We start from the raw sequence: 12329 nt of genomic DNA, 5'->3' as shown, positions 1-12329 counted from the left end.
ACACTCCTGTTCTGAAGGGCTCACTTCTCTCCTTCCGCTGCAGCTATCGATGCCTGGCTCTCCTGTACTGGCGGATGTTTCGGCTTAAAAGGGACCACGCTGTCAAGTATTCAAAAGCACTCATCGACTATTTCAAGGTACTGTCTGACAGATGAGCGGCTGCCTGCTTGTGTTCAGGTGCCTCCCTGTCAGGGGCACTTCAGAAAACCCTGGCAGGACCCACTGCTCTGGGGCTAGTACAGGTCACCTCTGTCTCCAGAAATTGCATTTATGACTCACTTGTGCCTGAAAGCTCAGAGAATGGGCCTTGAGAGCCTAGCTAATTTACCCCCTGCCTTCTTGCCCAAGTACTTTGGTGGCCTCAAGAAAAGGAATATCCAGTTATTCCTTCCATGGTCCTAGGAAATAGATCTATAGAGCAGACATAAATTCCTCACATCCAAGAGAAGATTTCTTCTCTTAGAAGTAACTACTTCCAAGCCGTTACCCCTTCGTTATTCTCTAGTAGCTAACTTAACTTTTAATGGAGGTGCTATTTAAAAGGGTAAGAGATGGATGATTAGCAACTCAGAGACACTAGGTAGCAATGTGTAACTGTAAGGATGGAATTCGCAACCATGGAAACTTTTACTTACCGCGGGGAATGAAATTATTTTCACTGGGAGAATTTTTTTAGATGGCAGGAAATAACAACGAAAGTCCCTATCTGGTGTACTGTTGTAAAGTGAACTTGAAATTCATCATTTGTTTGAGATTCCTGGGCCTGTTCTCTGTTTATCCACCTAAATCCAGTATCCCGTCCCCAAGCCTTATTTCAGCTACACCACCTTCCCTAAAAATCATTTATTCCCAACCTCCACTTCTCAGAGCTTGTCTGACCAGGTGATTCCGGGTCTCTTGGGATATTTTTAGCATGGTGCCTCCTTCCTGAGTGTGCAATTAGAATAACCAAGTTCAGAGCCAAGGAGATAACTTTCCTGGCCCTTTGGTGGGTTATAATGATGAGAACTGGCACAGAGCCTTCCCTTTACAAGATGAGTAGTTTTCAGAAATTCAGAATCTAAGAGCTAATACCAAAGAGAGTTGTTTCAATCAAGAAAAACAATGCTTGAAGAAATAAGGAAGTTGGGGCTGGGGCTGGGGCTCTGCAGTAGAGCACTTGCCTGGCATGTGTGAGGCACTGGGTTCAATTCTCAGCACCGGGTGTAAATAAATAAAATAAAGGTCTGTCAACAAGTAAAAAAGAAAATATTTTTAAAAAAAAAAAAGAAAGAAAAAAGGAAGCTGAATTCTGGAAGCCCAAGAGGGTTACAACCAGAACTTTTAAGGTACAACAGAAATAAAGAAGTTCTTAATTTACACATGCAGTCCAGGGGTACATAGAGAACGGGTAGAGAAAGGAACCTGAGCTTCAGACTTCTCCTTCAGGAGTTATTGGCATTTATCCTTCATCAGATCAACATTATTTAATATATTAACATATTAAATATTATTCATATTAAAATGAATAAACTAGCCAGGTGCTGTGGCACACACCTGTAATCCCAGCAGCTCAGGAGGCTGAGGCAGGAGGATCGCAAGTTCAAAGCCAGCCTCAGCAACTTAGCGAGGCCCTGAGCAACTTAGTGAGACCCTGTCTCAAAAGAAAAAATAAAGAAAGGTCTAGGGATATAGCTCAGTGGTTAAGCACCCTAGGATCCATCCCTGGTACAAAAAAAAAGAAGAATATATTAAAAATATTTAAATGTATTTTTAATCGGCCAAGGATTGATCCTGTGTATTTCTGATGTGTGTGATTTTTGATACATGCATACATTGCAGAATGATAAAATCAAGCTAATTAACATATCCATCGCTTCATGTACTTGTCACTTTTGTGATGGGAACTCCCAAAATCTACTCTTAGTGATTTTCAAGTGTACTAGATGTTATCTTTAATTCTAATCACAGTAAGTCTCCAGAAGATGACCCTCCTCACTGAAACTTTGTATCCTTTCCCATCCAAAGTTTCAAAACCTTCAGGTGACAGTGACAGTTCAGCTGTACAGATGTGTTTTATTCGTCCAAACCGTCTCTGAAGGGGGACTTTGTTCCTGCCCATGTTTTTGCTGTGGCTGAATGGGTTCAGCCATTCTTCCCGTTCGACACCCCCTGCTAGGTGGTTTCTCCCGTCCCCAGGCCTCCCTCCCTCTTTCCCCTTTGTGTTCTTATACCCAGAACCAAGTGGTGTAGTGAAACACCTTCTTGGGGCCCTGAGCACCCCACCCAGGAAGGTGCCAGTCACATCACGGCAGGAAGGGGAGATGCTCCCTCCAAAGAAGGCAGTCCCTTCTCTAGTTCTCTCCACGAAAATGGAGTCATTTCCTGCGACAGGTAAAAGTGACATGGTTTGCAATTCTGTCCCGTATTTGCACCTTGCTGTGGAGCCTGAGTCCTGGCGGGCCATTTCGGGCTGTTTTGATAACTCCACGCTGACACTAAAGAAACCAGCCACCAGCTGGCAAAGTGCCTTCCGACCCAAAGAGATGTATCTGCATCGCCTGGGAGGAACCAGGCTGAGACCGGCTGAGACTTGTCTCTGAAAAGGAAAATGCACAGGAGCATCACAAAGATGAGGTTTCTTCCTCTTGAGTAGATTTCTGTCCAGGAAAACATTCTTGGGCCCTCAAAGGAAAAAAAAACTTTGGGGCTGGGGATGTGGCTCAAGCGGTAGCGCGCTTGCCTGGCATGCGTGGGGCCTGGGTTCGATCCTCAGCACCACATACAAACAAAGATGTTGTGTCCGCCGAGAACTAAAAAATAAAATTCTCTTTAAAAAAAGAAAAGAAAAGAAAAAAAAAAAAAAACTGTGCGTTTAGCAACTTTCTTTGCCAAAGGGGAAATTTTTCTGTTTTGGTTGGTTTGTTTGGTTTTTGGTGTTTTGCAGTCCTGGGAATCAAACCCAGGGCCTCACATATGTGGGCAAACACTCTACCATGGAGCTGCACTCCAACCTAGAAAAAAAATTTCTATTAGTGCGTTATAGTTATACATATTATTAGGGGTGACTTTGACATAATTATACAAGCATTCAATATAATTTCTTTCAGTTTTGTCCTCAGTACTTCTCCTTCCCCCCTCACCTGCCCCCACCATTCCCTTTCCTATATTCTATTGTCTTTCCTCTATTTATACTTTTTTAAATTAGTGCCTTATGGGGCTGGGGTTGTGGCTCAGTGGTAGAGGTCTCACCTGACACCTGTGAGGAACTGGGTTCAATCCTCAGCGCCACATAAATTTAAATAAATAAAATAAAGGTATTAAAAATTAGTGCTTTATGGATATATATAAAGGTGAAATTCGATACGGTGTATTCGAATGTGAATATAGGAAAATTTGGTCAGATTCATTCCCTGTTCCTCCCTTTTTAAATGTCTGATGCAAACACTTGGTTCCTGCAGCAGTAACATCTTAAATCAGAATATCCAAATCATTCAGAGCTTTTGAATGTCTTGTCTGTTAAGAAACTATATTTTCATCTGTTCTTTTTGGAATATTTAAGATTAGATTCCTTTAAGAGAAATGCTTTTAAACTTTATATGCTATGATGCAAGAATTTGGTGACATCTACTTTCAGGCATTAAGTGCATAACAGCAGTTCTTGCAAATAACCCCTAAATTTAAATATAGCGCATTCTCAGGAGGGGTTGGGAGCTTTCCTGCTCTGTTTATTTCCTTTTCAGAAAAATTAGAGTAATTTATGATGAGAACAGTTAGAACTGTTCAGACCCAAAGACCCCCAGGATTGTCATTTAATTTGATACCTTAAGTTTGTACATAGAAGCCCAGGGGTAAGCCCTTCAGTTACCCCACCGTGGAGGCCCACAGTCCAGGCAGCGGCCCCTCCCCAGCTCCAGAGAGGGAGCCAGCAGCCTTGTTTCCCAGACCCAGTTTCTAAGAATCTGCATCTTCTCTGTGGTGCCTTCTGTGATTTCTCCCCACTGTCACCTGAGAACGTGTTGTAGTCGGCTGTTTACCCTTAAGCAGGTGGAACTCACTGTCCTTGTCTCTGTTTTCCTGCAGAATTCATCCAAAGCTGCCCAAGCCCCGTCTCCGTGGGGGGCCAGTGGAAAGTAAGTTCACTTTTCCCAAATGCAGTAAGCCAGGCAGTGAGTGCATGGTGCTTTCTGTGCCCTGATGGGCTGCCCCGCCTCGCCTGCTCCCGACCTCTCCACTCTGGTTTCTCTACCTCTCCCATTCCAGGAGCACTGGAACCCCATCCCCCATGTCTCCCAACCCCTCTCCCACCAGCTCCGTGGGGTCTCAGGGCAGCCTCTCCAGTACCAACGCCCTGTCCCCATCGACCATCGTCAGCATCCCGCAGCGCATCCATCAGATGGCGGCCAATCATGTCAGCATCACCAACAGCATCCTGCACAGCTACGACTACTGGGAGATGGCGGACAACCTGGCCAAAGAAAACAGAGGTGTGCATACTGCCCCTCGGGTGTGGGGACCTGCCGAGGCTGGGGAGAGCCAGACCTGGGGGCCACTGCTCAGCCTTACGTGGCCTTTCAAAGAAACAGAAGCTGTCATCTGCCGTGTGATACCTTTCCTGACCTCTCCTCTCGCTCAGAGCCTTGAGTGTCTTTATTTACCTTTATCCTTACTGTGGAAGATGGTGTCACACACATCAGATACAGATTCAGGTGCAGGTGCAGATAAAGGTGCAGAAACAGATACAGGCGTAGATACAGGTATAAATACAGATACACGTGAAGGTACAGATGCAAGTGTAGGTACAGATACAGGTGCAAGTACAGATACAGGTGCAGGTACAGATACAGGTGTAGGTACAGATACAGGTGCAGGTACAGATACAGGTGTAGAAATAGGTATAAGTACAGGTGCAGATACAGGTGTACCTACAGGTACAGATACAGGTATAGGTACAGATACAGGCATAGATACTGGTATACGTACAGATACAAGTGTAGGTACAGATACAGGTGCAGGTACAGATACAGGTGTAGAAATAGGTATAAGTACAGGTGCAGATACAGATACAGGTGTACCTACAGGTACAGATACAGGTATAGGTACAGATACAGGCATAGATACTGGTATAAGTACAGATACAAGTGTAGGTACAGATACAGACATAGTTACAGGTGCAGGTACAGATACAGGTATAGATACAGGTATAAATACAGATACACGTGAAGGTACAGATACAAGTATAGGTACAGATACAGGTGCAGGTACAGATACAGGTGCAGGTACAGATACAGGTGTAGGTACAGATACAGGTGTAGAAATAGGTATAAGTACAGGTGCAGATACAGATACATGTGTACCTACAGGTAAAGATACAGGTATAGGTACAGATACAGGCATAGATACTGGTATAAGTACAGATACAAGTGTAGGTACAGATACAGGTATAGGTACAGATATAGGCATAGTTACAGGTATAAGTACAGACACAGGCATAGATACAGGTCCAGGTACAGATACAGGAATAGATACAGGTGCAGGTACAGATACAGGTGTAGATACAGGTATAAGTACAGATACAGGTATAAGTACAGATACAGGTGTAAATTCAGGTATAAGTATAGATACAGGTATAAGTACTGATACAGGTGGAGGTACAGATACAGGTGTAGATACAGGTATAAGTACAGATACAGGCATAGAAACAGGTATAAGTATAGATACTGGTGCAAGTACAGATACAGGTATGGGTACAGATACAAGTATAGATACAGATACAGGTGCAGATAAAAGTGCAGATACAGATACAGGCATAGATACAGGTATAAATACAGATACAGGTGTAGGCATAGATACAGGCGTAGGTACATATACAGGTGTACTTACAGATACAGGTGCAGTTACAGATACAGGTATAAGTACAGATACAGGTGAAGGTACAGATACAGGTGAAGGTACAAATACAGGTATAGGTACAGATACAGGTATAGAAATAGGTATAAGTACAGGTGCAGGTATAGGTATAGGTGCAGGTACAGATACAAGTGTAGGTATAGATACAGGTATAGGTGCAGATATAGGCATAGGTACAGGTACAGATACAGGTATAGGTTCAGATACAGGTATAAATACAGGTATGAGTACAGATACAGGTGCAGGTACAGATACAGGCATAGATATAGGTATAAGTACAGATACAGACATAGATACAGGTGCAAGTACAGATACTGGTGCAAGTACAGATACAGGTATGGATACAGATACAATTGTAGGTACAGATACAGGTATAGGTACAGATACAGGTGTAAATATAGGTATAAGTACAGATACAGGTATAGGTACAGATGTATAGGTACAGGTATAAGTACAGATACTGTGCAAGTACAGATACAGGTATAGGTACAGATACAATTGTAGGTACAGATATGCATATAGGTACAAATACAGGTACAGATACAGGTGTAGAAACAGGTATAAGTACAGATACTGGTGCAAGTACAGGTATAAGTACTGATACATGTGCAGATACAGGTATAAGTACTGATTCAGGCATAGGTTAGGTACAGATACAGATGCAAATACAAGTGTAGATATAGTACAGATGCAGGTATAGGTACAGATTCAGGAGTAGATACAGGTATAGGTATAGACATAGTCAGAAGTACAAATACAAATACAGGTACAGATATAGGTATAAAAATATATACATTTTTCCCTTTAGACAATAAACAGCTACATGAAGGTAAAGATTATATTTCATTCGGCCAGAGGCTGAGGCAGGAGGATCCCAAGTTCAAAGCCAGCTTCAGCAATTTAGCAAGACCCTAAGCAACTTAGTGAAACCCTGTCTCAGAAGAAAAAATAAAAAAGGCTAGAGATACAAAAAGAAAAAAAAAGAAAAATTAAAAGAAAAAATATACATATATATATATCATTCAAATTTGGACTCCTGAGACCCAGCCAGTGCCTGAGACCCAATTGGAGCTCTGAAATATCGACTGAATGAGTGAATGAATGAATGAATTAGGGTTAGTGCTAGCTCCCTAAGTGCCTGCTGCTGACAACTGAAAAGAGAACCCATTGTATGTGGAATGGTAAAAGCTGAATTTTTAAGTAATTTTTTTTCTGATAATAACAGTCATGGGTGTTTTCTGTGGCTAAATTCGTGAAGCACAATAAACCATAAAGAAAAAAAGTTCTTAAGACATCAGTAATCTTAGAAATGACTTACAAATAAATAACGTTCTACCAAGTTTCTTTTAGCCTTTCTTCCCAAATATGCATTATTTTTACCAAAGTAAAATCATAGTGAATATAATTTTAAATCCTTTTTTCACTTAACATTGTAGCAAGCATTTTCTCATGTCATTAATTTGCCAAAAAACTCTCTTTGTAATCATACTGTAATGCTACCATAACATATTGGTTTTATGATCACAAAATATGATATCGTGATATTTGTTATCACGGTGTTAGATTATTTAGGTTACTTCAAATTTTTTTCCACTGTTGGTAGAAAACACTCCCAATGTTTTTCCATATCCTGATAAGAATTTCTATAGAAGTCATTATCCATATTTCTGGTTATTTTCTTTGGGAGAATAAAATAAAAATAGAAGTAGAAATTTGGGGTCCACAGGTACAGATTATTTTAAGATATATATAATTTTATATCTTAATATATATTGTTACCTTTTCTCCTGAAAAATTGTATCAAGTTACTACTCTCTCTCCAGCAACAGGTAAGAGTACAAACCTGAGTTCACTTTCAGGCCCCTGAATGAAAATTATGACTCTATGACAGCATAAAACTTTGAGGTCAAGAGCAGCATGTCCACAGTGAAATGAGGAATGGATGACAGATGAATCACCAGTGCAGGAAATTGTTAATAAAACCAGATAGTCTATAACATGCAGCCAAGCTGGTGCCCCTGGGAGTCCAGTAGGAATGTCATGGTGGTCAAAGGCCACCAGGAGCAGCTCATTAGAGGAGCTAGAATGGAACAGGGTTTTGAAAATTACATAGCAATTGCATGGTTGAAGTGGGTTGAGGTGGGTTTCCCAGGGAGACAAACAGGAGGGACAAATATATAGAAATATGTATGTCCAACCGGGCACGGTGACGCACATCTGTAATTCCAGTAGCTCTGGAGGCTGAGACAGGAGGATCATGAGTTCAAAGCCAGTCTTGGCAAAAGAAAGGCTCTAAGCAACTCAGTTAGACCCTGTCTCTAAATTAAAAATACAAAGATAGGGCTATGGATATGGCTCGAAATATACATGTCCACTTTGGAAAACCCTGAGTGAGCAATACAAGCCATCCTCAGCACCACATAAAAGTAAATAAATAAAATAAAGGTTAAAAAAAAAAAAGAATGCTTTAAAAAAGAAATAGTAGACATAGTTTATCTATTTGGGTATAGAATGAGTCCCCCACCCTTGGATCTTATTTTGTTCAAGGGTATGCAGAAGTCACAAGATGGAGCAGGAGATCTGTGATTTTGTTGGACCATAATAGTCCAGAGGATGAAGTAGCACACCTAGCCTGTGTGGCACACTTAACCACTCTCTCTGTCCCCTAGAATTCTTTAACGACCTGGATCTGCTCATGGGGCCTGTCACCCTGCACAGCAGCATGGAGCACCTGGTCCAGTACTCGCAGCAGGGCCTGCACTGGCTACGGAACAGCGCCCACCTGCCGTAGGGACCTCGCCCTGGAGCCCGGCTGTGCTCTCATCTCCAAGATGGCTCCATGTTTCTGGACACTGTGCTGCTGAAATTCCCAGCCACAGCATTTATCAAGCTGCATTGAACACTTCCTTTGCATCAAGCAATGATCTTTTCCCAGGGCATGTGTGTCTTTACGTGTGGGTGTATAGGAAGCTGCCTGTGTATGTAAGATACACAGTGCTTCAGAACACATATTCTTTGTCTGGTTTCCATAATCCCAGGCTAGACAATGTGATCAGGAGTTCCCGGTTAGAGGAACTACACACACACACACACACACACACACACACACACACACACTTCCTTTCCCAACTGCTAAATCATGACTTCTCCAAAACTTCAACCAAAATCTGATGGGTTAGTTCACCAGGTGCAATACAGCACACCAAAAGCTTAACTGCCAGTGAAGATGAACCTGACTTTATATTATTGGTTACTTTCAGTATTAATATGCTATTTCCCAATTATTTTTGATGGGTGTGTATTAATGGGTAATTGAATCATGAAAACAAGTCAGTTATTTTTTGTGCCAGAAGTTTACTAGACTGCATGTTACCAAATCCCCTGCCCTTCCTCTAATACCCGCTTCAACATTATTATCAACCAAACCCATCGTAAGCAAACGGATGGATTCACACAGCCTTCCCTGACCTGCCCCCTGACCCCCCATGTTATGACAGTGGCACTGGGATTCAGTGACAACTCAGTGTCTTTGAAAATCCACACCCACGGGAGCAACAGCCACTGTGCTCTGGAGCTGGGCTGGGAATTTAAATGTGCACTGTGACAACAAGCCCTCCAGGCACGTGCATTTCTTCCTCCTGCCACTGTGACTTGGTGGCTGTAGAGCCATGTGGCTTTTGTCAGCCAGTACATTTCAAGTCTTTTCTTTCCACGGTAGCTTTCTTGGCGAAATTTCTTGGCCAAATGGGGACATTGCCTAGAACGTCCCTTCTCTAGGAGTTCATCTGCTGCCTATCAGACTGAGAGCTCTCAGCTGTCCTAAGGCGGTCTGAATCTCACTCTCTGTGCAGAATGGGCCACCGCTGGCCTTGGCTGCGTTTTGATTTGGGGGATATTTTTAATCAGGCTTTGATTAGCAAGCTGCTTCCGGTGCAAGGGAACTTATTCCTGCACCGATTGCCATTCTGTCTGAGGTAGCACTGCCCAAAGCGTCTTGCTTATGACTTGTGCATCTAGTATGTTTACGTCTTGCCTATGGCTCTTCTTTTCTTTTCTTTTCTTTTTTTTTTTTCTTTAATTAAGTTTACATTTTAATTTTTTGACATCTTGTTTACAGGTGTTTTTTTTGTCTGAATTTTATTTGTTTGGTAGTATTTTTGTCATGTCCTAGATTTAGTCTTCTTGTTAAATATATTTGGATATGAAATACTGGTAAACAGAAAGTGACTCCTCAAAGTTAGGGTCTGCCTTGCCGCCCTTTAACCACAAAGATGGTGTCCTTGAGGCCCCTTGCTTGTCAGCATTGCACCAGGACAGTCTGAGAAAGACAGGTGTTGCAATCTATGAAACAATCCCTTGTTCAAGGTGATGGTGGCACCCACGTGCTAAGACTGATATCTTTGCAGGTTTGGTTGCAGTGATAACATTTTGTTAGCTTGGTCTTATGTGGGTGGGAAATAGGATATCTACAATTTCTATGTTCTAAGCCATTGATGCAAAACTGGACAAGAGACTGACCAACTTTGGTGATTTGAATTAATTGACAGTGAGCAAGTGAAGCACCTGTGAAGTTTGCATTTGACTTTGACCTTCAAGCACCTGAAAATACTAACAGTTCAGGTTGAGCATGCCTCCTCCAAAATGCATGGGACCAGAAGCGTTTTAGATTTCAGGGTTTTGAATATTCACATACACCCAGTGAGATATCTTGGGGAGGGGACCCAAATCTAAACTGAGATTCATTTATGTTTCATGTACTCCTTAGACAGACAGCCCAAAGGGGATTTTATACACATTACCCGAAGGTGATATTTTTAGTACACCTGTGTTTTGACTGAGACCTGTCACAGGAGGTCAATGTGGAATTTTCCATTTATGACATCATAGGGACATTCAAAATATTTTGAATTTTGGATTTTTATATGAGGGATTCTCAGCCTGAATTTCCATCTTACATTTAATTTACCCAAGTGAAGTTCTTCTTAAATCCCTTTCACTAATTGTTGGCAGAGTTCATGATCCCATCTTTGGCTAGATTTTTTTATTTTGGTACCAGGGATTGAACCCAAGGGTGCTGTACCACTGAACCACATTCCCAGCCTGTTTTTTTTCTTTTTCCTTTATTCTTTCTTTTTTTTCTTTGAGACAGTCTCACTAAGTTGGTCAGAGCCTTGCTAAGTTGCTGAGCCTGGCTTGGAACTTGCAATCCTCCTGCCTCAGCCTCCCGAGTTGCCGGGATTACAGGCATTCACCACCACTCCCAGTTGGAAACTTTAATCCAAAGAAATATCTAATCATATTTTTAATTCTACTTACTCTGAGTGAATGCAGATGAAAAGTTGAAACTTTCACATAAAGCGGCCCTTGGTATCTGCCGGGCATCCCCAGGGAGCTTCCTTGCTCCTGCCTGGCTTTAAAGTTGCAGGCTTTATGGAGGCACCTCTGAGATGTGCTTCCCTGAGAAGCCCAAAAGGTGACCTCTGGGTGGTTGAGCCAGCACACGTGCAAGCAACAGGGTGATGATCCACACATTCCTCATCAACACTTCTAGAACCTGATCATCTGGGGAGATGGTCAGAGCCTTCAGGTCCTACCAGTGTCTCTCTTTCCAACTACAGAGTGTGTCAGGCAGCAGTTCCTATTGGGTTTGGTGTAGGTGATTTTGATAAGGACCCCTCTTCTAATTGTTGCTTCTGAAATCATTCAGAACTTGTTCTTTTTCCCTAGTTTGGTTCCAAGTTAAAGTATCTTTCTTGTATTTTCTGATTATAAATGTGGTACCTGATCATTGTAAATATTGAGACGGGTGTGGTGGCGCACACTTGTAATCCCAGCAGCTCAGGAGGCTGAGACAGGAGGATAGTGAGTTCAAAGCCAGCCTCAGCATCAGAGAGGTGCTAAGCAATTCGGTGAGACCTTATTAAAATACAAAATAGGGCTGGGATGTGGCTCAATGATTGTTGAGTGCCCCGAGTTCAATCCCCTGTATCCCAAATAAAAAAAATTGAAACAATGCAAAAAAGTAGAAACTAGTGTCAGTCTCTGATTGCCTCAACCCCCTGAGACAACCATGGTTCATGGTTCGATGTCTATCCTTCCAGAGAGTCTTGTGTTTAAACATATAATGTTTTTTAACCCTTCTTTCTATTTGAAGACACGTTCTTTCCTCAGAAGTTCAACACAGGTTCAACTGACCTTGTCCGCCATGACCTGAATGGGTGTCACCTTTTTATCACAATGTTAGAACTGTCTTTGAGAGAGAGCAGCCCAATTATATTCCTGATCAGACTTTGGCATTAGTTAATACTCAACACAGATCAGACTCATGTGCAGAATTGTGCCTGGAGGGAGAGATTTGGTTAAAACAGATATTTCTGGAAACTTTCAAATTTGCAAATGGAAACTCGGACCCACTATCTAAAAATGAATGTACTGGAAAA

At 42.1% G+C, this 12329-nt stretch overlaps 1 protein-coding gene across 1 annotated transcript in view; it reads left to right on the top strand.

The window, feature by feature from the left end:
* Aff3 (ALF transcription elongation factor 3) overlaps nucleotides 1-8790 on the top strand; it is a 494450-nt gene extending 485660 nt beyond the window's left edge. Inside the window, exons 19-22 of the mRNA XM_076832801.2 lie at nucleotides 44-137; nucleotides 4063-4112; nucleotides 4243-4466; nucleotides 8559-8790. Coding sequence (XP_076688916.2) covers nucleotides 44-137; nucleotides 4063-4112; nucleotides 4243-4466; nucleotides 8559-8680 — 490 coding nt within the window. The 3' untranslated portion in view covers nucleotides 8681-8790. The remainder of the gene's footprint in view (nucleotides 1-43; nucleotides 138-4062; nucleotides 4113-4242; nucleotides 4467-8558) is intronic.
* The last annotated feature ends 3539 nt before the right edge of the window (nucleotides 8791-12329 follow it).

The sequence above is a fragment of the Callospermophilus lateralis genome, chromosome 14 (assembly GCF_048772815.1).
Source record: "Callospermophilus lateralis isolate mCalLat2 chromosome 14, mCalLat2.hap1, whole genome shotgun sequence".
In the NCBI taxonomy this organism is placed as follows: domain Eukaryota; kingdom Metazoa; phylum Chordata; class Mammalia; order Rodentia; family Sciuridae; genus Callospermophilus; species Callospermophilus lateralis.
Note: the sequence above shows the minus strand (reverse complement) of the source record. Positions and strands in the feature narration are given on the sequence as shown.